The sequence below is a fragment of the Schistocerca nitens genome, chromosome 8, assembly GCF_023898315.1.
Source record: "Schistocerca nitens isolate TAMUIC-IGC-003100 chromosome 8, iqSchNite1.1, whole genome shotgun sequence".
Classification (NCBI taxonomy): domain Eukaryota; kingdom Metazoa; phylum Arthropoda; class Insecta; order Orthoptera; family Acrididae; genus Schistocerca; species Schistocerca nitens.
In genome coordinates this window covers 594,056,766-594,081,735 of record NC_064621.1, presented here as the reverse complement: position 1 = coordinate 594,081,735, position 24,970 = coordinate 594,056,766, and the positions used below count along the sequence as shown (strand labels likewise).

The window sequence follows — 24,970 nt, the reverse complement described above, 5'->3', positions numbered from 1 at the left end:
GCCATTTTCTACAAGCAGGACGTAGGCGTTTCCATCATACTGATTACGTCATGCGGCACAGCAGACGGATGGAAAAGGACTATCCCCTAATGCGGGAATATATAACAGCCCCCTACTTACCGCTCCCATATTGCGAAGACATGACCAGACTTAACAGCTCAAGCTATCCTATCCCATGTACTTCAGTGGTTTGCAGATTACAGATGAAGAAAGACTGTCAGAATCATAGGTAAAGTAATTGGCAGATTTCTGTTCATTGGTAGGATACCGGGAAAATTCAACCACATTACAATGGAGACTGCTCACCAAACTCATGTAGAACACTCATTAGAAGTCTGCTTAAATGTGTGGGAGTTGTACCAAATAGGGCTAACGGGTTTGTGTCACAAAAATGAGTTGTGTTTCGTTGACAGAGATTCGCACTAAATAATGACCAAGGTTTTCATGCCCAATCCAGCACCCGCCAGTAAAATCCGGTAGCACTTACGTTGTGGAGAATCATCAATTACAAGAATATAAAATCTTACTTCCCATCCATTTTCAGTGAATTTTGCAGCTGCATGATAAATCTGGTAATTATTTCCCGACTTTACGGCAAGTTATACGAGAAAGTCAATTATCCCAAGTTTTTACTTTAGCAGAGTAATATATTTTTCCTTTTGTAACTATGGATTAAAGATGGGTGGACAGTTAATGATCAGTAAAGCATGCTATTTATTTATGGATTTTCTGGCAGCAGTAAGGAATACTTACACATCAAAAGCTACATATTGATTTGCAGGATAAGCAATTGTTAACAAAACTGTACCTTATAACTACGGAATCACTTCGTTTACGCTGGTGAATACTAGTTCATTTTTTCTCGAATTTCTATAAAACACGTATCAGTAGGAACAGCGTGAAAATGAGCTGGTGCAAGTTGCACTACGAACTATGACAACTATACTTTATACTGGAATAACAAACGTTTTCACCCGGCGTCACTCTGCATTCTGCAATATTGCCCCCTTCCCCATTGTTCGTCACGTACAAACTAGATTCGATAACAATGACATTCATTCTCTATTTACTTTAATACGACGAACAATGTAATGACACCATTCATTCAACTACGCTTACACTCGCGCCAAGAAACAAACATACTATTTCAAAGATTGAAAATCACATGTTGAAACAGTGTGTTCAAAATAAATTGTGTAAATATCTTTGTGCAGTGTGTGAAATGTAGTATCTTCTGAACTAAATATGTTTGGTTCGTTCGTAGTGTCGCTACGCCAAAAACGTGCAAGTTCGGACTTTAGGAAGCGGCCGTAGACGTCTAGAACAAAACAAAATGGTAATTTTACATTAGTAGTTTCCTCACAAATAAGAATTTAAGACAGCTCTCTAATTGTTATTGTGTTAAACAGTTTGTTCTTCACTAATGTGCTGTGTCAACACTAAGAAACAGCAAATTCTAGTTAGTGCACAATGTAAAATAAATGTGAACAATTTGATTCTGTATGAAGTTTCCTACGATATTGAAATAAAGTTAAAAGACCTTACCAAACTACATTGGGTATATTTCACGCTTTAAATTGAATGCTGTTGTGATAAACTGGAAAGGTGTAAAAAGATGTGGGCGGGCGTCTTCCATGAGCAAGAAAAGAGCATGCAAACGGGGCAGACCCTGGTTTTCGTCAGATGATTGGAACGGTACTTAATAGGTTGTAATTTTCAACGTATCAAGTTTATTATTATTTTGTTTGTCATTATTTACGCTTCAGTGCATAAAACACACAGCTTACGTAGTAGTTATCTGATATTTGGAATGTAACCAGGGACGTTGTGTGAAGTATGAAACATCCTGGTCTAATCACAGCACATTTCATCATTTAATTTCCCAGTAAACATAGTTTCCCACAAAAAAAAAAAAAAATGTTTCGAACTACGCCAGGCTGCCGTAATTTAGTTGGTGGAAACAGCTGTAAATTATTTGCTGTATACAATGTGACAGCCTTTCAAATCATTTTAATGTCCACATTGTTACACCTCCCCTTTTTCAGATGTGTCTGCTCTATAAAAGAACACCTTGCCCCCAACCCTACCCTGTCCTTATCCTCCCAAGATCATTTTACTGCTATTTGTGAGAAATTTCTTACCATCTCTCAGATCCCTAGAGATTTCTGTGCATCACCCCTATATTGTTGAAAGGTGCTTCCAGTTTAATGTTGTCCACATGTTAATGTTGTCTTACATGCCATTCATTCATCAAAAAGCACACCATGATAATTCTGACATACAAGGACTCTGACACTACTGTGATTGAGCCTAAAGTGTTTGACAGGGTCTCTGGTGTCTGCCAGGTGTGATTGACTGCTAAAACCACCTCTCAGTAATTGTGTAGGTGCTTTGATCATTAATCAAGAATGTTATCATTTTCTTGAAACAAATGACAAGTTGGCCGGCCGGAGTGGCCGAGCGGTTCTAGGCGCTACAGTCTGGAACCGCGCGACCACTGCGGTCGCAGGTTCGAATCCTGCCTCGGGCATGGATGTGTGTGATGCCCTTAGGTTAGTTAGGTTTAGGTAGTTCTAAGTTCAAGGGGACTGATGACCTCAGAAGTTAAGTCCCATAGTGCTCCGACACATTTTTTGAAATGACAAGTGGAATTTTGTGTCTGTCCATGAGGTGTGCATGGGTAATGCAATTAGTAGCAAACGTATGTTTTTTTTTTTTTTTTTTTTTTTTTTTTTTTTTTTTTTTTTTTTTTTTTTTTTTGCCGCCCCCGCCTGTTTGATTTATAACCGGAGTCTGCTTTTCGTTATCGTGATTATCACAGTTGTAATTTTTGAGCCAGGCCCATAAATTCAATTTATATTGCCCTACATGGTTTCTCAGTTGACACGTCAATTTGATGCGAGCATTAGATAATTTAAAAAGAAAAGAGAAAGTTTTATGAATGTGTAGACTGTGGTATATTTCCAAATGAAGTGGTGTTAGGGGAAATTGTAAGTTTACATTCAGCTTTTAAGTGATAGGAAACAAAGAATTTTCTTTACACTATCACATAGCTGAAGATGAACTTCCTTTTCATCAGTGGTTTAAAATATTAGGTGTGTTGTGGGGTTTCTGTAATTTTCCCTTGGACAGCTTATTTTCCTAATAAAGTTTGCATCTAATTTTATTACATAGAATTTCTTTTACAGTGTTAGAAGTATAGGGTTTTCCCTTGATGAACGAGAGTACTATTGTTTTCTGCAGTAATATTAACGGCCGAGGTGGCACAGTGGTTAGCACACTGGACTCGCAGTGGGAGGACAATCAGTGAAAACCTGTGTCCTGATTGAGGTTTTCCGTGATTTCCCTAAATTGCTCCAGGCAAATGCTGGGATAGTTCCTTTGAAAGGCACGGCCGACTTCCTTTCCTTATCCGATGGGACCAGTGACCTCGCTGTTTGGTTCCCTCCCCCAGATTAACCAACCAGCCAGTGACATGAGACCCATTTAACTATGGGTATCTCATCTGGCCTTTGTGTTTTTTGGTGGTTTTCCCAAACTGCCTGTATAATCATTCCTGGCAAATGCTAAAGTAGTTACTTACAGTGAACTATTGTTACCTTATTCATTGCTTTTCCAGTAATAGTAATTAGATATAAGTGTTGTTTCTGTTCTTTGTGCTGAATTAGTTATCACATATGTCAGCATTTTATGTGATTAGGGATCAGAGTTAGTGGTACCTGCAAGTATAAAAGTGAGGTGAAGGAAATAAACAGTTGTTTTAGATCTCTGAGAGCAGCTCAACAGAAGTGTCTGATTCCATCTGTCTTTGACCCATGATGTAAGCGTGTTGTTATGTGTGATGTCATTACGGCGCGGAGTTTGGGTTGGCTGTGTTTGTAGATGTCGACTTGTGTTTCGTGGCATCCTGTGTGTGTGTGTGTGTGTGCGCGCGCGTTTGGGATGGTCGTCCGAAATTTGTTGGTGGTAAGTAATTGTTTTTTTTTGGCTCTCTTTTCTCGAGTTGTGATATTTTGTGTATTTGTTGTGTACTGTATATGTTGTTTTAATTTAAATAGGGATGTTTGAGTTTTTAATTTTTGAGGTGTTGTGGTTTTGGTTTTGTCCTATATAGGTCAAGGGAAATGTCTGATTCCAATTTCAATAGATTTTGCTGTAGGCGTTGGTGTTTTGGTATCGTCAGTTGCCATTGACCTATATAGGTCAAGGGAAGTGTCCGATTCCTGTAGATTTTTGTAAATTTTTTTTTTCCGTCATCTTGTGTGTGTTGGGATTGCGGTGTTTTTTTTGTTTTTTTTTTTAAAAAGCTAGTCCCCCCCCACAACTTCTCGCAGTTGTCCCGTTAGTTTGATTGTATTTTTGGAGGGTGATGTTATTGTCTTATTTATACATATTTTCGTGTTTGTTGCCGTGTGTATGTAGTGATATCATAGGTGCCATATCGGAGATTCTTAGAATAGCCATTTCCACCCTATTGATGATTTTCATGGGTCAAAGCAGACAGGTGGAATCAGACACTTCCATATTCCCAAACATCCAAACTCTGGATCATATTTCTTGGCTGTCATAATGTGCCAGTATATGGAAATTAGCTACTGCCCCATTTGACGATTGACTGATCAATTGTATTTAATTAGTGTTTTCTGTGAACCTTTAACATATAGTAAATGGCAACTGTCAGTATATTAATACACATAAACAACACACAAAAATTCTGCAGTTAGTGCTTTTTCCCATTCAACCTCCTCTCCCCAACCATTGACCCTACTTTGTGTGCTTTCCTCTTTTGCATTCATATGCATCTCATAATTACATTCCATTATTAAACTGTCACTGGTACCTTTGATTTATTAATTACCTGTAGCTCTGTGTTAATAGTTCAGAATTTTGGACCTTGTAAACTATTTTTGTTTCAGACTAGTTACCTGCTTCATTTCTCTTTCCAGGCTGATTTAGAGGAACTTTTCCTTTCCTGTGTTTGCAACTTATTACCCACATCTTTTTCTTTTCAAGAGGGCAGTTTATAATTAGATATTTTTTCATAATTTGTATCTGTCAGCACGATTCCATTTGCTAGGTTAGCTATTGTGAAGTTACTGTATTGCTTCATGTGGTTTGCATTGCTATATCCCACATCATTGAATTATTTGTGAATAGTGCCATTATCTTTTCCTCCTTTTTCCTAGGTGTCATTAAATCCTCAAAGAATACTCAAGCATGAGGCGGAAGAGGAAAAAGCAGAGATTGCACGTATGTCAAGCTTTATTGGTGCAATTACTATTGGTGATTTAGTAAAGAGCACCCTTGGGCCAAAAGGTATGGACAAAATACTTGTTTCAATGGGCCGTAATGAAGGTCAGGTGGAAATTACAAATGATGGTGCAACAATATTGAAAGCTGTAGGTGTTGATAATCCAGCTGCCAAGATCCTTGTTGACATGTCACGTGTCCAAGATGATGAAGTTGGAGATGGAACTACTTCCGTTACAGTTCTTGGTATGTATAGCAACCACAGCATCTTTTAATCTCCCCCTCTGAATGTGTGTGTGTGTGTGTGTGTGTGTGTGTGTGTGTGTGTTTAACTTTCAGTTTTTAATTGTATTATTCATATAATTTCTCTTGCATATAGAGTGCTTGAAGACCTTCCTTAGACCATGTTAATAGTTAAGAAATAATTTAATTTCTATTATAGCTGCTGAGTTGTTACGTGAAGCTGAAAAACTTATTGATCAGAAGATCCATCCGCAGATAATTATTGCTGGTTGGCGGAAGGCACTGCAGGTTGCAGTTGATGCTCTTTCAGCTGCAGCCATGGATAACAGGTAGGCTGTGTATCCAGTTTTCCATTCGTTTTGTACTCTTACTGTCAAGTATTTATTCAACTGATCAAGTACTTGAAATTAAAAATATATTGGCAGAAATGAAATTTTGTTGTACATTTTATTATGGAGCTTCGTAGATAATAGCTTTAAGTGGTATATAAAGGGTTTTGAGTTAACAAAAGGGTTTTACTTCTATTCATGTGAGACTGGCGTCGTGTACAAGCCGCCAAAAATAAGCTCAGTGAGTTCCTTCCAGTCGGAATTACATTCACTTCAGTGTCAATACGAACATGTCATCGTAATGGGTGACTTGAACATAGACCTGCTAAGAGACACTCCCTCCGCAATAAACCTAAGAAGACTGTTTAGTTGCAATAGCATGAACATTCTTCCATTACAACCTACACACCATACGGCGCACAGTCATACTCTTATAGACGTAATCGCAACGAAACAGACTGACAAAGTAAGAGATGTTGGTCAAACATCGGCCCCTGGCCTCTCAGCACATGATGTAATATTCCTGGCCTACTCTGTGCAGCCCCCAAGGATCAAATCGCGTTACATAACTTGTAGGAACATGAAACGTATTGACCTTGACGCTCTAACAGCCGATTGCTCAGAAATCTCATGGCATCAAATAATCAGAAAACCCACAATCGACGGCAAAATTAATGAACTTGGTGATAAACTCACTGCCCTCTATGATAAACATGCACCTGTGCGCACAATCCGTGTAAGAAAATCTCCTGCTCCATGGCTGACAGCTGAATTACTTCAAATGATGACTAATAGGGATGCTGCCCACAGGCGTTTCAAGGCAGATCCGAAACCCGAGCGTTTCGAAGAATATAGAAAGCTACGGAACAGAGTGAAACAATGCATTCGCAATGCTAAAATCAGGCACGCTCGCTCCCTTGTATCCAGCGATCTGACGCCCACGACTCTATGGAAGAATCTCCGTAGCTTGGGGTCGGAAAGACAAAATCGGAAACTACTTTTCATGTGTCAGCTAACGAATTAAATGAATTCTTCTCTGCACCTCTGAATACCAGCACAGCTGATAATTACCGTCCACAAGAATCCCCAAACAGGATAACTAACAACGATACCTTCCATCTAAAACATGTAACAACAAATAAGGCAAGAAAAGCAATAATGAGAATCTCTTCTGATGCAATAGGCAACGACAGTATCGGTATAACCATGATTAAGAATGTTGCCGATATCTTAGTACCTGTCTTAACTGACATATTTAATTTTTCCCTCGTGAACGGAATATATCCCACTGCATGGAAAATAAGCCTAATTCGACCCATCCCTAAGATCGAAAACCCGCAACTGCCTAGTGATTACCGACCAATTAGCATACTGCCTGCTGTTTCCAAAGCACTTGAATATATTGTTCATGACCAAATCACTGAACACTTGCATGAATTCAGCCTATATGACAAATTTCAATCCGGTTTCCGTAAACATCACAGCACAAACACTGCTCTAATTAAAGTAACTGATGACCTGAAATATGCCATCGACAATCGAAAGGCAACAATTTTGACGCTACTGGACTTCAGCAAAGCTTTTGACACTGTTAGCTTTGACATATTGCTCAGAAAAATGCAACAGCTTAATTTCTCTGATAGTGCAATGAAATGGTTTGAAAGCTACTTAAAAGACAGACAGCAATGTGTTGTCTGCGTAAATGAAAAATCTTCCTGGAAACATGTTTCCTCGGGAGTGCCCCCAAGGATCAGTCTTAGGACCACTTTTGTTTTCTTTATATGTCAACGATATTTCGTCGGTTCTGTCCTCCTGTAAATATCATTTCTATGCCGACGACCTCCAGCTCTACCTAAGTGTCAGACCTGAAGATGTAAACATTGCAATCGCTCAGATGAATGATGATCTGTCTTCAGTACTGACATGGGCGAAAAACCTGGGGCTTAAACTAAATGCAAAAAAGACGCAAGTAATCTTAATAGCCCATCAGAAATTAATAAGTTCAGATTTCCGCGAACGGCTACCTCCTATTCTGCTCAACGGTACTCCAATACCATATCAGAAAACAGTGAAGAACTTGGGTGTAACTTTGGATGAGCATCTCAACTGGGCGGAGAATACAGTCGCAGTGTGCCGAAAGACATCTGCTTGTCTCTATGCTCTCAAAAAGTTTCGGAACATATTTCCACAGGACTTGAAACGCCAGCTCGTGCAAGCACTCGTTCTACCGAACCTCCACTATTGTGATGTGATTCAACAAGGCATGAGTAGTGAAAACAAAAGACGGCTAGAGCTAACCATGAATGCCTGTGTGCGTTACACCTGCAACATTCGCCGATATGATCATGTTAGTGCTTCATACTCCGAGCTAGGGTGGCTGCGGCCGGACAAATTGCGTGACTACCACACTCTGTCTACTTCACCGACTCCTCGTCGCGCAAGCACCCCAGTACCTTGCTTCAGAGATTAAAAACCTGTCATGCCATCATAATCGAAACACGAGGTCACTCTTATTTGGTATCCTAACTGTGCCCACTCACAAAACAAAAACTTTTGCAAACTCCTTCTCAGTTGCCGCTGTCCGCCTCTGGAACAAACTGCCCCTTACCTTCCGCAAAATTCAATCTCCTGCTGCTTTTAAGAAGAAGCTGAAGCATTTCCTACTATCATCCTGATAAAGTTCTCCACAAAACTGATGTACAAGGCCAATCCTCTCATCCGTCAAATAGCAAAGCTAGCGTCTCCTATCTTGCTCCTGAGATGCCTTCCTCTTCATCTATCTCTATTAGCCACGCAATCTTCTTTTCCTTTGTATTTCCTTAATTATGTTTCATCATGTCTCTCTATTCTTCTCCTCCCGTCACCATGAGTCTCCCTCATACTCCCTGCTGCCAGCACTCTTATCTAAAATCTGTCTCTTCAATAATGTCTAATTATAACAGTACTTGTGATCTAAGAATATAAACTCTATATGTATGTATTTTTCCAGGTGTACCTTTCAAATTGTTTATTTCACTTTTTATACTAGATGTAGTTTAACATGCCTACTAAAACATATGAATGTAAAATAAGTAGAATGCCTGGTTAGATGTAAGAGAGGGCCTGATGGCCCTAATCTTGCCAGGTTAAATAAATCAATAAATAAAAATAAAATAAAATAAATATTAGAAATGTGATGTTGAAAATTTTTCTGCGGAATTACATATCTTTGAAAGAGCAACAGCTGTGCTTGTTACTTGGATACCTCTCACAAACAAGAGCAACGATAAATTTGTAAAGGCGGGGTGAGCAGACCTACAACCCAGAATTGCAGTAATTAATTTATGTTGTCTTAGAAGTACAGTAACTCATTTATATTGTTGGGGGCTGGGGGTGGCTCTCACATTGTTAAATTTATATCCTACAGCTGTTCTACTTAAAATAATGTGTTTTTACAAGTGATTATATGGTTGACTCAATTATGACACATTTGCAAGTTACGTAAGAGTTACATGACTATGATCCAGGAGCTATGGTGATAGTAACTGGCACAAAATACGATAAATTTTCATTCAGACCATCATTTCACCCAGTTTCAAATAGTGGATACAAGTGGAGTGCTATCTAAACATATGAAAAGTCACCTCAGATGTTAAGTCCCATAGTGCTCAGTGCCATTTCAAAAGTCACAAGTTCAGTTGAGTTTGTGTATATGCAAACAGTTGATTGCAGATACCTATTCTTTATTTAAAAGTTGTATAAATCCGAAGTCCTGTGGCACCTCAGTGTCACTAAAGTCAACATTAAATATACTGAAATGCTATTCAGTGTCTCATATTATGCTATAGTCTACTTCTGAAACATTAAATTGTAAACCTGTATGATCCCCATCACAAATATATCTGCTCCAGTACATGTCCAGAACCCATGAGCCTCAAAATGTTAAGGATTGGTTCATGGGCAAATGCTAGCATCAGATGACATTAAACTTTTCAGTAAGTTCCATGCTGATCTTAGGAGACTCTGCCAGTTGTGTTATGCATTTAGCTTCTGAGCAGAGGCCATATTGCATGGGTGCATCCCAGGACCACGTTTAACAGTCCTTTGAACTGAGTGTCTAGATATGCCCAGTTGCACTGCTAATTTTTCTGCACATTTTGTCGAGGCTGCTCTTTAGAGGGTCCGTCCAAGCCAAGTGATTCAATAAAAATTAAGTTGGTTGCTTGACCATTTTCAAATATTTTGGGTTTTTTATATGTCATTAACCTTCAGTTGAGAAGTTGGAAACAGATAAAAAAAATTGCCTCGCACTGTTATTGAATGGTGGCCATTTTTATTTGTAGCTGCACAATGTTTCTTCATTTTGGAGACATAAGCATCAATGTGAATATCTCTGCACTGGGTTAAGTTACAAAATTGCAGTTGACCACACACACACACACACACACACACACACACACACACACACACACACACACACTCGGTGTACATAAAGTCCGGGAACACTTTCAGTTATTTATTGCACAAGAACTAAACATTCTACAGTTGTCATACACATTGCATTTTGAAGAGAAACTCGGAAAGTTTTTTTTTACAAAAATTCGAAATGCGAACCATGAGTGACCCGGCAGACGTCAATACGGTAATTGAATTCTTGCCATACCCATCCCGGCATAGCATCATCAACTGTAGCAGTCACTTCCTGTATTCTCTCGTGGAGCTCTGCTACATCACGTGGTAGAGGCAGTACATACACCAGATCTTTAATGTGTCTTCACAGAAAAAAGTCACACGAAGTGAGATCTGGTGATCGGGTAGGCCATTTCATGAAACAGCTGTCCCTTTCTGTAACACAGCCGATCCATTGATGCGGAAGCTCTGTGTTCAGGTGCCCATGAACTTCACGATGAAATCCTAGTGGTGATTATTAAGAACACTTATTTCTTCAGACAAATTTTGTCATACAGTCGAAGACCTCCCAGTTGCTGTGGTAAGTTCAAGCACAATAAGGTTCCTTAATACATTTTTCATTGGTATCCAAACATTGTCAGTAGTAAATTTCTTGAACGGCGTTCTTGGGCCAGCAGGGTGGTAAAAATGCACAAAACATCATTGTTTTCTAAGCTTATTCTTTCAAACTGTGCAAGCCACCATTGTCCATCATAAGCACATGCCACTATATCATTCAGTGTTAAAGACACACATGTGATTTTACTGGCACAGTGATCCTCATAAATTTTGGTTTCTGATGTTGCATAGCATCAAACTGAATTTTCTGCAATGCGAGGGAATGTGTGGAATTGCCTTGTTCCTTTTATCAGTACACGGTTTTCAAATCTGGTTTGAAGTGTTGTACTACTTACCTCTTCTTTCTTGATGAGGAAATAGGTGATGCTCTTAATATTATCATTGCAAATGGCATACATGTCACTATTGTAAGAATTTGGTCTGTGGTCGCTCTTTGTAGGCTGGCTTTACTCACTTCACATTTTATTGTACCTCCTACCCATCCCATGCATTTTTACCATGGGAAGGGGCAAAAAAGTGCCATTCGGCCCCCAACCCGAAATCTACTTTGTGGTTGCAAAGATTTGAAAAATTCTTTTGGTTCCTGTATTGACTACCACATGCATCTGAAAAGTAAATTAGCTTCTTAACTTTGGGCAACTTTTCTTTTTTGTAATTTGTTACATACTTCTGAAAGAAATGGACAACTGAAGTGTTGTGTCCCGAGTAGTTGCATAGAATGCAAACTGAAGAACTGCAAACTTCATCTTTCTTATTTTCGAATTACAGGACAAATGAATGCACTATTGCCTGGTCGTTGACCCAGTGGTACCCTTGTATTTCGCCTGGAACCATAAATGTAATATTTTCTGCAAAGTGAGCTAGGACTATGTGTTCAACTTTATAAAAGTCTGCTTTTTTTATCTTTCAAAAACTTGCTTTGGAGTTCAGAAACATGGTGGTGACTTTCGTAAGTTATCAATTAGAGATTGAAAGTACTCTTCCTGAGATTTAAACACTGTTACCATTTTAGCCCTGTTAATTGTGATCCACCGTTTAAAGGTAACATTGTCGGGCATGTCGTCCTCAGATTTATTAAACAGTTCAAGAGAGGTTTCTTTATAAGGGCATTTATCACACGTACTTGTCATGCAGACCATTAAATGTAGCAACTCTTTGTAGTTAACATCATTGAGTTTTGCATCTGCAATCATCGGTTTGTAATTTTTATGATAAAAACAAACACATACGGATTGTTTTTCTGCAAAGCCGACCAAAATACACCACAAAATTTTGACCATCCAATTTTGCATTCAGGATGAGCATTGTTTAAAACTACATAAAATTCGTTTAAATTAGATAGCACTAGGCATTTCTGCTTTGTTACTTTAACTCCATTTTTTAGTGATTTCTGCTTTCTTACTTTAACTCCATTTATAACAAGTCTTTTGCTATCTTTGCTACACTGGCACATTCTGCTGTTTTCGTCGTCTTCAAGAAACTGCTAGATCTTTTCAGTTGTTTCTTCACTTTAACCTAATACTTTCTCTTATTGTAAAACTGGTAGAATGTCCTGCTCTTTTACTAATTTCCAGGTTAGTCTAATTGAATGATCAGAAACATTGAACTTGTGAACTACTTTTTTCTCTTGACTATGAGACAGGGAGCAAACTTAAAATTTTATCTATTTCCTCTTTAGGTGTCACTGAACACTTACTTTTTAAATTTATCATTTAAGCTTGAATATTCAGTGCCGGATTATTATTCTTCTTTTTTAGAAATGCTGTTGGTATCTGCATTATTGAAGCATGATTTTATCTGAAATTCCTTGTACCTTTCTTACAATAGCTGCTTTTCTTTTTCTGCTGCTGTTTTTCTTATTTTCGAAGTGGGAGATACCTCTAAATTAAAAAAAGCAAACTCAAATTTACTAATAGCTTCCTCACTAAGAATATAAATGTCATTATCAAGGTTACAGATTCTGGATCATGAAAATTATTTTTGAGTAACAATTTGGGCAAAGGAACTTCCAGGAATCACATCAAGGTTTACTGGAAACTGTTTTACTCACACTTAACAAGGACAAATGTTCAAGTTTTATTTTCCTCAAACCTTTTTTAACTGGCTTTTTATGAGCTTTTTACATCTACATTTATACTTTACAAGCCACCCAACGTTGTGTGGCGGAGGGCACTTTATGTGCCACTGCATTACCTTCCTTTCCTGTTCCAGTCGCTTATATTTCGCGGGAAGAACGACTGCTGGAAAGCCTCCATGTGTGCTCGAATCTCTCTAATTTTACATTCGTGATCTCCTCGGGAGGTATAAGTAGGGGGAAGCAATATATTAGATACCTCATCCAGAAACGCACCCTCTCGAAACCTGGACAGCAAGCTACACTGCGATGCAGAGCGACACTCTTGCAGAGTCTGCCACTTCAGTTTACTAAACATCTCCGTAATGCTATCACGCTTACCAAATAACCCTGTGACAAAACACGCCGCTCTTCTTTGGATCTTCTCTATCTCCTCTGTCAACCCGACCTGGTACGGATCCCACACTGATGAGCAATACTCAAGTGTGGGTCGAATGAGTGTGTTGTAAGCTGCCACCTTTGTTGATGGACTACACTTTCTAAGGACCTTCCCAATGAATCTCAACCTGGCACCTGCCTTACCAACAATTTTATAAGATCATTCCACTCCAAATCGTTCCGTAAGCATACTCCCAGGTATTTTACAAAAGGAACTGCTACCAGTGTTTGTTCTGCTATCATATAATCATACAATGAAGGATCCTTCTTTCTATGTATTCGCAATACATTACAGTTGTCTATGTTAAGGGTCAGTTGGCACTCCCTGCACCAAGTGCCTATCCGCTGCAGATCTTCCTGCATTTTGCTGCAATTTTCTAATGCTACAACTTCTCTGTATACTACAGCATTATCCACGAAAAACCGCATGGAACTTCCGACACTATCTACTAGGTCGTGTATATGTATATATATATATATATATATATATATATATATATATATATATATATATATATATATATATATATATATATAAAACAGAGGGAAACATTCCACGTGGAAAAAATATATCTAAAAAGAAAGATGATGAGACTTACCAAACAAAAGCGCTGGCAGGTCGATACACACACAAAAAAACACAAATATACACACAAAATTCTAGCTTTCGCAACCAACGGTTGCTTCGTCAGGAAAGAGGGAAGGAGAGGGAAAGATGAAAGGATGTGGGTTTTAAGGGAGAGGGTAAGGAGTCATTCCAATCCCGGGAGCGGAAAGACTTACCTTAGGGGGAAAAAAGGACAGGTATACACTCGCACACACACACATATCCATCCACACATACAGACACAAGCAGACATATGTCTGCTTGTGTCTGTATGTGTGGATGGATATGTGTGTGTGTGCGAGTGTATACCTGTCCTTTTTTCCCCCTAAGGTAAGTCTTTCCGCTCCCGGGATTGGAATGACTCCTTACCCTCTCCCTTAAAACCCACATCCTTTCATCTTTCCCTCTCCTTCCCTCTTTCCTGACGAAGCAACCGTTGGTTGCGAAAGCTAGAATTTTGTGTGTATATTTGTGTTTTTTTGTGTGTGTATCCACCTGCCAGCGCTTTTGTTTGGTAAGTCTCATCATCTTTCTTTATATATATATATATATATAATATATATATATATATATATATATATATATATATATATATATATATATATATATATATATATATTGAGAAAACCAATGGTCCCATAACACTCCCCTGTGGCACACCAGAGGTTACTTTAACGTCTGTGGACGTCTCTCCATTGAGAACAACATGCTGTGTTCTGTTTGCTAAAAAAACTCTTCAATCCAGCCACACAGCTGGTCTGATATTCCGTAGGCTCTTACTTTGGAGCCTGTGTCTAATATTTTCTGGGTCTCATGAACAAATAAAGCTAGTTGGGTCTCACACGATTGCTGTTTCCAGAATCCATGTTGATTCCTACAGAGTAGATTGTGGGTTTCCAGAAATAACATAACGTGAGCAAAAAACATGTTCCAAAATTCTACAACAGAACAATGTCAGAGATATAGGCCTGTAGTTTTGCGCATCTGCTTGACGATCCTTCTTGAGAACTGGAACTACCTGTGCTCTTTTCCAATCATTTGGAACCTTCCGTTCCTCTAGAGACTTGCGGTACACGGCTGTTAGAAGGGGTCAAGTTCTTTCGCGTACTATGTGTAGAATCGAATTGGTATCTCGCCAGGTCCAGTGGACTTTCCTCTGTTGAGTGATTTAATTTGCTTTTCTATTCCTTGGACACTTATTTTGATGTCAGCCGTTTTTTCGTTCGTGCGAGGATTTAGTGAAGGAACTGCAGTGCGTTCTTCCTCTGTGAAACAGCTTTGGAAAAAGGTGCTTAGTATTTCAGCTTTGAGTGGATCAGAGCCTTTTTTTCCAAAAGTGTGATTGTGCTTCAGAATATATATATATTTTTTTCAAGATACTCATGAACTGATGATAGAGAACAACATTTTTTTAAGTTTTTTGAATCTAAACAATAAAATGTTTTGTGACAGACTTCACTTGCTATCTGTCTGCTGGTGCACTGTTCATCCATTTTATTGCATTACAATTAGTCTTTCAAATTTATTTAATATTTAATTTTAAAATCAATCAAATAATTAAAAATTACACTCACACCAAAACCACATAAAATATTCTACACTCTCAATGAAGTATGTACATCCACTGTTTCTGAACAGACCTACTACAACAATGCCATACTGAATGAATGTGGTGGGGTACACAGTTCTTGTACAGAATTGTCACTGACTACTGGGCTCCTATGCATACTTGTTACCCTGTCCACTGAGCCCCAGTACACACTTGTCCTGAGGACTAAACTCATGCACAAAGCTGTAGCCTTCTCAACAATAGAGAAATTCTGCGTGTTTATTTTTTTAATTTTATCATTTTGAACTTGTAATAATGTTGTAATGAGAAGAAACCTGAATATCAATGGGCAATTCTTTCAACATAAAACTAAAGCAAAAGCTCCTATTGTTTAATATTTTACTATTGAAATAAATAACACTGCCTAAATATAGGGTGATAGTGTTAACTAAATGTAGGTTACAGCTAAATTTTATTACAATGAAACAATAAGCCAATTAAATAGGCAACAACATAAGATCAGTTGTAGTGTAATGTGAATTATTTCCTTCTTTTCAAAAATTCGTATCTCTGTTCACAGTCAAATATCAATGATGAAATTTTTAAAGCACTTTCCTATCATATAGGTGTATGAAGTGTGCAAAAATCTTTTTTTTTTTTTATATTCAGTCCCACCAGAGTTAACTAGCTCCAAACTCCACAAAAAATAGAGATTTTCAAAATTAAAAAAAATATAAAAAATCAAGGAAACATTTGTCAGTATTCTTGCTCTATATGAGGCTACTAGTTCATGATTTCTAATTAGAGTAAAAAAATTCACACTGATAAATCACTCCTTGGTTGTTATTTTTGGGTTTAAAAAGTGGATTTTCTAAACTTTCAGTGCCAGACTTGGAGATATTTTGACTGGTTATTTTTCAATTTAAGGTGTTTTGGGTAATAAACGATGTTGTAGAGGAGACTTCAGTTATGTCAATTGCAATGTTGTTAACTCAGTGCAGAGTTATTCAAATTGATGCAAATTTCTCCAAACTGAAAAACCATTGTGCACTTAGAGATAAAAATAGCCACCGTTCAGTAATGGTGCAAGGTAATTTTAAACAGTTTCGGACTTCTCCTACCCCCATGAACCATGAACCTTGCCGTTGGTGGGGAAGCTTGCGTGCCTCAGCGATACAGATGGCCGTACCGTAGGTGCAACCACAACGGAGGGGTATCTGTTGAGAGGCCAGACAAACGTGTGGTTCCTGAAGAGGGGCAGCAGCCTTTTCAGTAGTTGCAGGGGCAACAGTCTGGATGATTGACTGATCTGGCCTTGTAACACTAACCAAAACGGCCTTGCTGTGCTGGTACTGCGAACGGCTGAAAGCAAGGGGAAACTACAGTCGTAATTTTTCCCAAGGGCATGCAGCTTTACTGTATGGTTAAATGATGATGGCATCCTCTTGGGTAAAATATTCCGGAGGTAAAATAGTCCCCTATTCAGATCTCCGGGCGGGGACTACTCAAGAGGACGTCATTATCAGGAGAAAGAAAACTGGCGTTCCATGGATCGGAGCGTGGAATGTCAGATCCCTTAATCGGGCAGGTAGGTTAGAAAATTTAAAAAGGGAAAAGGATAGGTTAAAGTTAGATATAGTGGGAATTAGTGAAGTTCGGTGGCAGCCCATGCCTACTACAGTGGTACAAGTTTATATGCCAACTAGCTCTGTAGATGATGAAGAAATTGATGAAATGTATGATGAGATAAAAGAAATTATTCAGGTAGTGAAGGGAGACGGAAATTTAATATTCATGGGTGACTGGAATTCGAGAGTAGGAAAAGGTAGAGAAGGAAACGTAGTGGGTGAATATGGATTGGGGGAGAGAAATGAAAGAGGAAGCCGCCTGGTAGAATTTTGCACAGAGCGTAACTTAATCATAGCTAACACTTGGTTCAAGAATCATAAAAGAAGGTTGTACACATGGAAGAATCCTGGAGATACTAAAAGGTATCAGATAGATTATATAATGATAAGACAGAGATTTAGGAACCAGGTTTTAAATTGTAAGACATTTCCAGGGGCAGATGTGAACTCTGACCACAATCTATTGGTTATGAACTGTAGATTAAAACTGAAGAAACTGCAAAAAGTTGGGAATTTAATGAGATGGGACCTGGATAAACTGAAAGACCCAGATGTTGTACAGAGTTTCAGGGAGAGCATAAGGAAACAATTGACAGGAATGGGGGAAAGAAATACAGTAGAAGAAGAATGGGTACCGTATTTACTCGAATCGAAGCCGCACTCGAATCTAAGCCGCACCTAAAAAATGAGACTCGAAATAAAAGAAAAAAAATTTCCCGAATGTAAGCCGCACCTGAAATTTGAGATTCGAAATTCAAGGAGAGAGAAAAGTTTTAGGCCGCATCTCCAAATCGAAACAAAGTTGGTACCTTGTAATATGAGACACAATTTAGGTCGAATGAATGACGATACAGTTACAGTAGTTTGGTTCGAGTCGTAAGCTTAGCAGTTAAGCTTTACCAGGTAGCCATTGCTATGCGTCAGGCGCTCCGTACGTATTTATACGGGTACCCTTCCTTTTTGACGTGCTTCGTCTGATTTGAATCGATTACTTATTTTGCTTTGATCTGATAAGTGCCGTTTTCTTTGTTATAGGTGTTTACGTCACTCTAAGCTGAAAATGCATTACTGTACTGTCATGCATTGTTTGTCGCATTCTGATAGTGCGTGTTTACGGCCTGTCGCCGCTCGCGGCATGGCTTAATTTTGTGCGCGCTACCGCCACTTAAAAAATAAAAATTAAAAAAAAAAAAAAAAAAAAGAGAGAGAGAGGAATCGTCTCATTAGCGAAACAATGGCAAGAGACTGATATTTGTTGTTACTTACACTGCTGCTTTCTTTGATAATGATCAACAAGAACCAAATAATAGAGTGCGTATGATAGAACATGTTCTGAACGAGAGTCAGGAGAAAATTTTTCTCCGTTTGAAAATCTTTGTGGCCGCTTTTTTAATACATCAAATTCTGCACAGAAATTAGTCATCTTAGATTTAAAAATCTAGTCAGTTGCCGTGCTTCATTTCTGACTGTATCACTATTAGGCATAAGAATAATACGAATATAAACATGACACGATACGTATATTCTTCCGCGTTTGCTGTTGTCTCACTCTAGTTTCGTAGTTTATTAGGCAGACAGGATTTAAATGAGATAGCAGCAAATGCAGTGGTCGAAACTCGGGGCGGAGAAAAAAAGCTCGTCTCCCACCTTTCTTTTTTTTTAATTTATTTACTGATGCAGAAGTTTTGGCGCCAGTATTTATCTTTGTGCCTACAAAGCATTCCTGTGCAGCGCTACATGTATTCGACGGCAGAAGTTAGTTGTGGCGGCACCTACCAACATTTTTCCGACCTTCCGCTTCCTTTGCACTCGATTCTAAGCCGCAGGCGGTTTTTTGGATTACAAAAACCGGAAAAAAAGTGCGGCTTAGATTCGAGTAAATACAGTAGCTCTGAGGGTTGAAGCAGTGAAGGCAGCAGAGGATCAAGTAGGTAAAAAGACGAGGGCTAGTAGAAATCCTTGGGTAACGGAAGAAATATTGAATTTAATTGATGAAAGGAGAAAATATAAAAATGCAGTAAATGAAGCAGGCAAAAAGGAATACAAACGTCTCAAAAATGAGATCGACAGGAAGTGCAAAATGGCTAAGCAGGCATGGCTAGAGGACAAATGTAAGGATGTAGAGGCTTGTCTCACTAGGGGTAAGATAGATACTGCCTACAGGAAAATTAAAGAGACCTTTGGAGAAAAGAGAGCCATTTGTATGAATATCAAGAGCTCAGGTGGAAACCCAGTTCTAAGCAAAGAAGGGAAAGCAAAAAGGTGGAAGGAGTATATAGAGGGTCTATACAAGGGCGATGTACTTGAGAATAATATTATGGAAATGGAAGAGGATGTAGATGAAGATGAAATGGGAGATATGATACTGCGTGAAGAGTTTGACAGAGCACTGATAGACCTGAGTCAAAACAAGGCCCCAGGAGTAGACAACATTCCATTAGAACTACTGATGGCCTTGGGAGAGCCAGTCATGACAAAACTCTACCATCTGGTGAGCAAGATGTATGAGACAGGCAAAATACCCTCAGACTTCAAGAAGAATATAATAATTCCAATTCCAAAGAAAGCAGGTGTTGACAGGTGTGAAAATTACCGAACTATCAGTTTAATAAGTCACAGCTGCAAAATACTAACGCGAATTCTTTACAGGCGAATGGTAAAAGTGGTAGAAGCCGACCTCGGGGAAGATCAGTTTGGATTCCGCAGAAATGTTGGAACACGTGAGGCAATACTGACCCTACGACTTATCTTAGAAGCTAGATTAAGGAAAGGCAAACCTACATTTCTAGCATTTGTGGACTTAGAGAAAGCTTTTGACAATGTTGACTGGAATACTCTCTTTCAAATTCTAAAGGTGGCAGGGGTAAAATACAGGGAGCGAAAAGCTACTTACAATTTGTAAAGAAACCAGATGGCAGTTATGAGTCGAGGGGCATGAAAGGGAAGCAGCGGTTGGGAAGGGAGTGAGACAGGGTTATAGCCTGTCCCGATGTTATTCAAACTGTATATTGTGCAAGCAGTAAGGGAAACAAAAGAAAAATTCGGAGTAGGTATTAAAATTCATGGAGAAGAAATAAAAATGTTGAGGTTCGTTGATAACATTGTAATTCTGTCAGAGACAGCAAAGGACCTGGAAGAGCAGTTGAACGGAATTGACAGTGTCTTGAAAGGAGGATATAAGATGAACGTCAACAAAAGCAAAACAAGGATAATGGAAAGTAGTCGAATTAAGTCGGTTGATGCTGAGGGAATTAGATTAGGAAATTAGACACTTAAAGTAGTAAAGGAGTTTTGTTATTTGGGGAGCAAAATAACTGATGATGGTCGAAGTAGAGAGGATATAAAATGTAGACTGGCAATGGCAAGGAAAGCGTTTCTGAAGAAGAGAAATTAGTTAACATCAAGTATAGATTTAAGTGCCAGGAAGTCGTTTCTGAAAATATTTGTATGGAGTGTAGCCATGTATGGAAGTGAAACATGGACGATAAATAGTTTGGACAAGAAGAGAATAGAAGCTTTCAAAATGTGGTGCTACAGAAGAATGCTGAAGATTAGATGGGTAGATCACATAACTAATGAGGAGGTACTGAATAGGATTGGGGAGAAGAGGAGTTTTTGGCACAACTTGAGAAGAAGAAGGGATCGGTTGGTAGGACATGTTCTGAGGCATCAAGGGATCACAAATTTAGCATTGGAGGGCAGTGTGGAGGGTAAAAATCGTAGAGGGAGACCAAGAGATGAATACACTAAGCAGATTCAGAAGGATGTAAGTTGCAGGAAGTACTGGGAGATGAAGAAGCTTGCACAGGATAGAGTAGCATGGAGAGCTGCATCAAACCAGTCCCAGGACGGAAGACAACAACAACAACTTGAACTTCTCAATTGTAGCTTAATGATACATAAAAAATCAAAATATTCAAAAATGGTCAAGCAACTCTCATTGGATCACTTCAAATGGACGCTAGAGCAACTTGTATTGCTTCAGTATTCTCCGGGAACAAACAGCCGAGGTAGCTTCACTTCTATAGTAAATCTTCCTGTACAAACTGATCATACAGCCTGTGAATGGTTCTCTTACAAGGGGCCCACAGCGTGTTAATCTATTTTTGGAAACCACCTCAACTGCCTGTGAGCTGCAACAGGACTTTTCATTTTATGAAAAAGTAACACAGCTGCTGAGCACTGCTGTGTTTTTAGTTGTTCATTGTCAGCCATGTAAAAACTAGTCTCCTGTGAATTATGTTTCAATTTACAACTCATTTCTTTCTCCAAGCTCTGTTGCTACTGCTGTTAAAATGCTCTATGGAATATCTGGTGCAACTCAGAAATTATGTACAGAACAGATTGTACACATTCCTGCACTACCCTGAGCCTGCCAAATATTAATAATGTGTTCCACCATTTGAATTTACAGGAAATTGAACCTAAAGCTTACTAACTGAGAGCACTAGTACTCGTTGATGATGACTCCTGTATCAATTGGTGCATTAAGGGGAGCCGGAGGTGGTCAAATCCAAAAAATTACGATTTTTTTATTTTTTATTTTATTTTATTTTATTTTTTTTTTTTTTTTTATTGAAAATTAATTGGAACATTCCTCTTTAATGTAAACTTTGAATTATTGTTCTACTCGCCCTAGAAGTGGAGTTATTACCATTTTCCCCCACGCCTGCAGAGGAAATGGGCGGCCACTGAATGCATCTAACACCCTCTCGTGACTTCCTGGAGAACTGCTTGAGATTTTCTCGGCCTGTTACGCATACAGCGCCTTATGTTACGCATACAGCGAGTGTGCAAGGGTTGGCTACATTGTTTTCTGTGACAAATGAAGCGCTAAGAGCGTGGAACGTCGTCTCTTTGCTGTTTACCGTTTCAAATTAGTTCAGTGTTGCGCCTGTTATTGGTAGTATTATACTTCTTGTGTAAAGCGTTCTGGTTACGATGCCACGTTTTATTAACCGTGTATATAAGAAGAGGAAGAACGTAGGGAAAAGAAAATTAACACTAATACCAAGTTGTGATACTACAGTTACTGAAACAGTGCGTTCTTCTGCTAAGCAACACATGGCCGGCCATAGCCCTGTGACATCTTCTAGCAAGAAGCTGACTGGTGGAAGTGACAGATTTCATGAATATGTTAGTGACGGTGATGATATTAACAAAGTACTGAATATTGGATTATTATCTTCTGTGCTGAAAGAAAGTGTTCTGTGCAAAATGTGTTTAAGTGTAGGAGTGGGACTAGAGATAACAAAGCACTTTGGTTTAGCTTGTGAGATGAAGATAATCTGTGCATGTTGCAAGTATCAAGTGACTTTCTACAATTCACATGCCAGTCTCTTTGGTGAAAATGGACGATCTAGAGTGTTTGATGTGAATGTTCGACTTGTGTATGGTCTTCGATCCATTGGAAAAGGGTCTGCTGCTGGTAAACTGTTTTGTGGTATTATGAACTTGCCATCGCCTCCAAGCAAACTTGGGTACTACTGTGAACTGGTAGGATCCTCTGTTGAAGATGTGGCTTTGAAAATCATGAAGGAAGCAGTGGAGGAATCTGTAGAAATGAACGGTGGTTCTATGGATTTGGTAGTGGCATTAGATGGTTCCTGGCAAAAGAGGGGTCATAAATCCCTGAATGGGGTTGTAAGTGCTACTTGTGATGATAGTGCAAAAGTGATAGATGTTGCAATATTATCAAAACATTGTAGGTGCAAAAAAAATCAAAGGAGAGCACAGTGGAACCTGTGAGGCAAGTTTTAGTGGATCAAGTGGAGCAATGGAAGTGGATGGAGTGAAACAAATTTTTGAACGTTCAGTTCCCAGACACAACGTTAGGTACAAATACTACCTTGGGGATGGTGACTCCAAAGGTTTCAAGACTATAGAGGAACTGAAACCATATGGAAATGAATTTGTAGTTGAAAAGTTGGAATGCATTGGGCATGTACAAAAGCGTATGGGTGCACGGCTTCGAAGGCTCAAACAAACTTTGGGTTCAAGTAAGCTCAGTGATGGAAAGACAATAGGAGGGAGAGGCAGGCTTACTGATGAGGTGATTGAACGTCTAGAGAGATACTATGGGTATGCTATAAGGCAAAATACTAGTAATGTTAGTGACATGCGAAAAGCAGTGTGGGCATTGTTCCTTCATACTGCCTCTTCCAATGAATACCCTCAACACAGCCTGTGCCCAAAAGATTCCTGGTGCAAATATAATGCAAAAAAGGACTATGATCACAAACATGGCTTGCCAGCAGCTGTGATAAATGCAATAAAACCAATTTTTCATGACTTAGCACAGCCAAAATTGTCACACAAATGTCTACACGGAAAGACGCAGAATCCTAATGAGAGCGTAAACAATTTGATTTGGAAAGTGATTCCTAAAAGGGTGTTTGTAACATAAAAACACTGCACTTTGGCATCTATGATGCAATAGCAAACTACAACCAAGGGAACAGTGTGAAGTTCTGAAGTCATTAGGATTTACAGCTGGGGTGAACACTGTACGAGCACTAAGAAATATTGACAGAGAAAGGATAAGAGGAGCAGAAAGAAGAGAAAGGCATATGAAGTATGATGGAACAACAGGCCAGAAAAGAAGACAGAAGAGGAAGCTTTTGGAGGATGAAGAAGAAGACCCTGATAATCCATCCTATAGTGCAGGAATGTATTGAGAAACTTTGATAGCCATTTCCCGTAAATTAGAATTTTTCGAATATAAGGAACATTTTCTCAAAATCCACTCAAGCTAGAGAGATGAAATTTTTATACAGCACTCCTAGTGGTCAAACTTACATTGTAACACAGCCATTTGGCAATATGTTCAGTAGTTTCATTTCAGTTTAATTATAAAGCAATTATTTGTAAAAAAAATCATTAATAAAAAAAATAATTGGAAGGAAACTAGAAAAGATACTCCAAAATCCCTCTGTCATAACTGCAATACTAAACCACTCTATATGTAAAAAAAAAAAAAAAAAAAAAAAAAAAATCAAATTTTTCCATTTGGTAGTTTATTCATAAATGTTCCTCAAACTTAGTGATTTTAACATGGGCAGCATAGGCACCTATGGCTCCCTTTAAGTCAGTAACAACAATGTAGAGAAAGATAGATTGCTACTTACCATAAAGAAGATATGGTAAGTTGCAGACAGGCACAATCAAAACACACAAATCTTTCAGCCATAGCCTTCACCAGCAAAAGAGAAACAGAGAAAAATAAGCAAGCATACCTCACACACACGACTGGCAACTGAGGCCAGAATGCATTCTCTGTTTCTCTTTTTTTGATGAGGGCTGTGGCCAAAAGCTTTGTGTAAATGTCTTTTAATTGTGCCTGTGTGCAACTTAACATGTCTTCTTTATGATAAGTAACAATCTATCTTTCCCTACGTTGTTGATAGTCCTACATGCAGCATCTAAATATCCCCTTTCTTGGACACACATTAATTAATATCTCTGTTGTGCAACAATTTATAATCTTCTTAATTTTTGTATGAATGCCGTTAAGTTGGCTTTAGTTTCAGAAAAAGTCATAGCTGGCTAGAATTTTTGGAACGGAATGAACAGTAGAACATGAACCCTGAGCTGTGTGTTTTAGATTCCTTGTAATAATAGTTATTCACACTAAAGTCTTGAAACTTGGTACAGCTGTGTTATTTCATCATGTAATCAAGTGCTGAAACTAGAAATTTCTATAACAATACAAATGATAGTTAATCTATTATGAATAGGGACATTTTTGTTCCAAATTTGATTTTTAGTAAATAACTTGAAAACTAATAGAGGTAGTGTAATGGAGTCACATAGTTAATGCTGTTATATCAAACTGAGACTACATAC

At 38.6% G+C, this 24,970-nt stretch overlaps 2 protein-coding genes across 4 annotated transcripts in view; one reads left to right on the top strand and one right to left on the bottom strand.

Annotated features, from left to right (window-relative positions):
* Positions 1 to 1,133, bottom strand: part of LOC126199012 (anaphase-promoting complex subunit 4) — a 154,668-nt gene extending 153,535 nt beyond the window's left edge. For 2 of the 3 annotated variants that reach the window (XM_049935693.1, XM_049935694.1), the window contains exon 1: positions 809 to 1,133. Coding sequence is in view for 1 of the 3 variants with exons in the window: in XM_049935692.1 (XP_049791649.1) it covers positions 121 to 142 (22 nt within the window). In the remaining 2 variants the exon portion in view is untranslated. Of the gene's footprint in view, positions 1 to 120; positions 158 to 808 lie in introns of those variants that run through there. The other variant, XM_049935692.1, reaches the window with a different exon arrangement.
* An 84-nt stretch (positions 1,134 to 1,217) lies between these two features.
* LOC126199033 (T-complex protein 1 subunit beta) overlaps positions 1,218 to 24,970 on the top strand; it is a 56,119-nt gene continuing 32,366 nt past the window's right edge. The window contains exons 1-3 of the mRNA XM_049935734.1: positions 1,218 to 1,336; positions 5,187 to 5,496; positions 5,693 to 5,822. Coding sequence (XP_049791691.1) covers positions 1,334 to 1,336; positions 5,187 to 5,496; positions 5,693 to 5,822 — 443 coding nt within the window. The 5' untranslated portion in view covers positions 1,218 to 1,333. The remainder of the gene's footprint in view (positions 1,337 to 5,186; positions 5,497 to 5,692; positions 5,823 to 24,970) is intronic.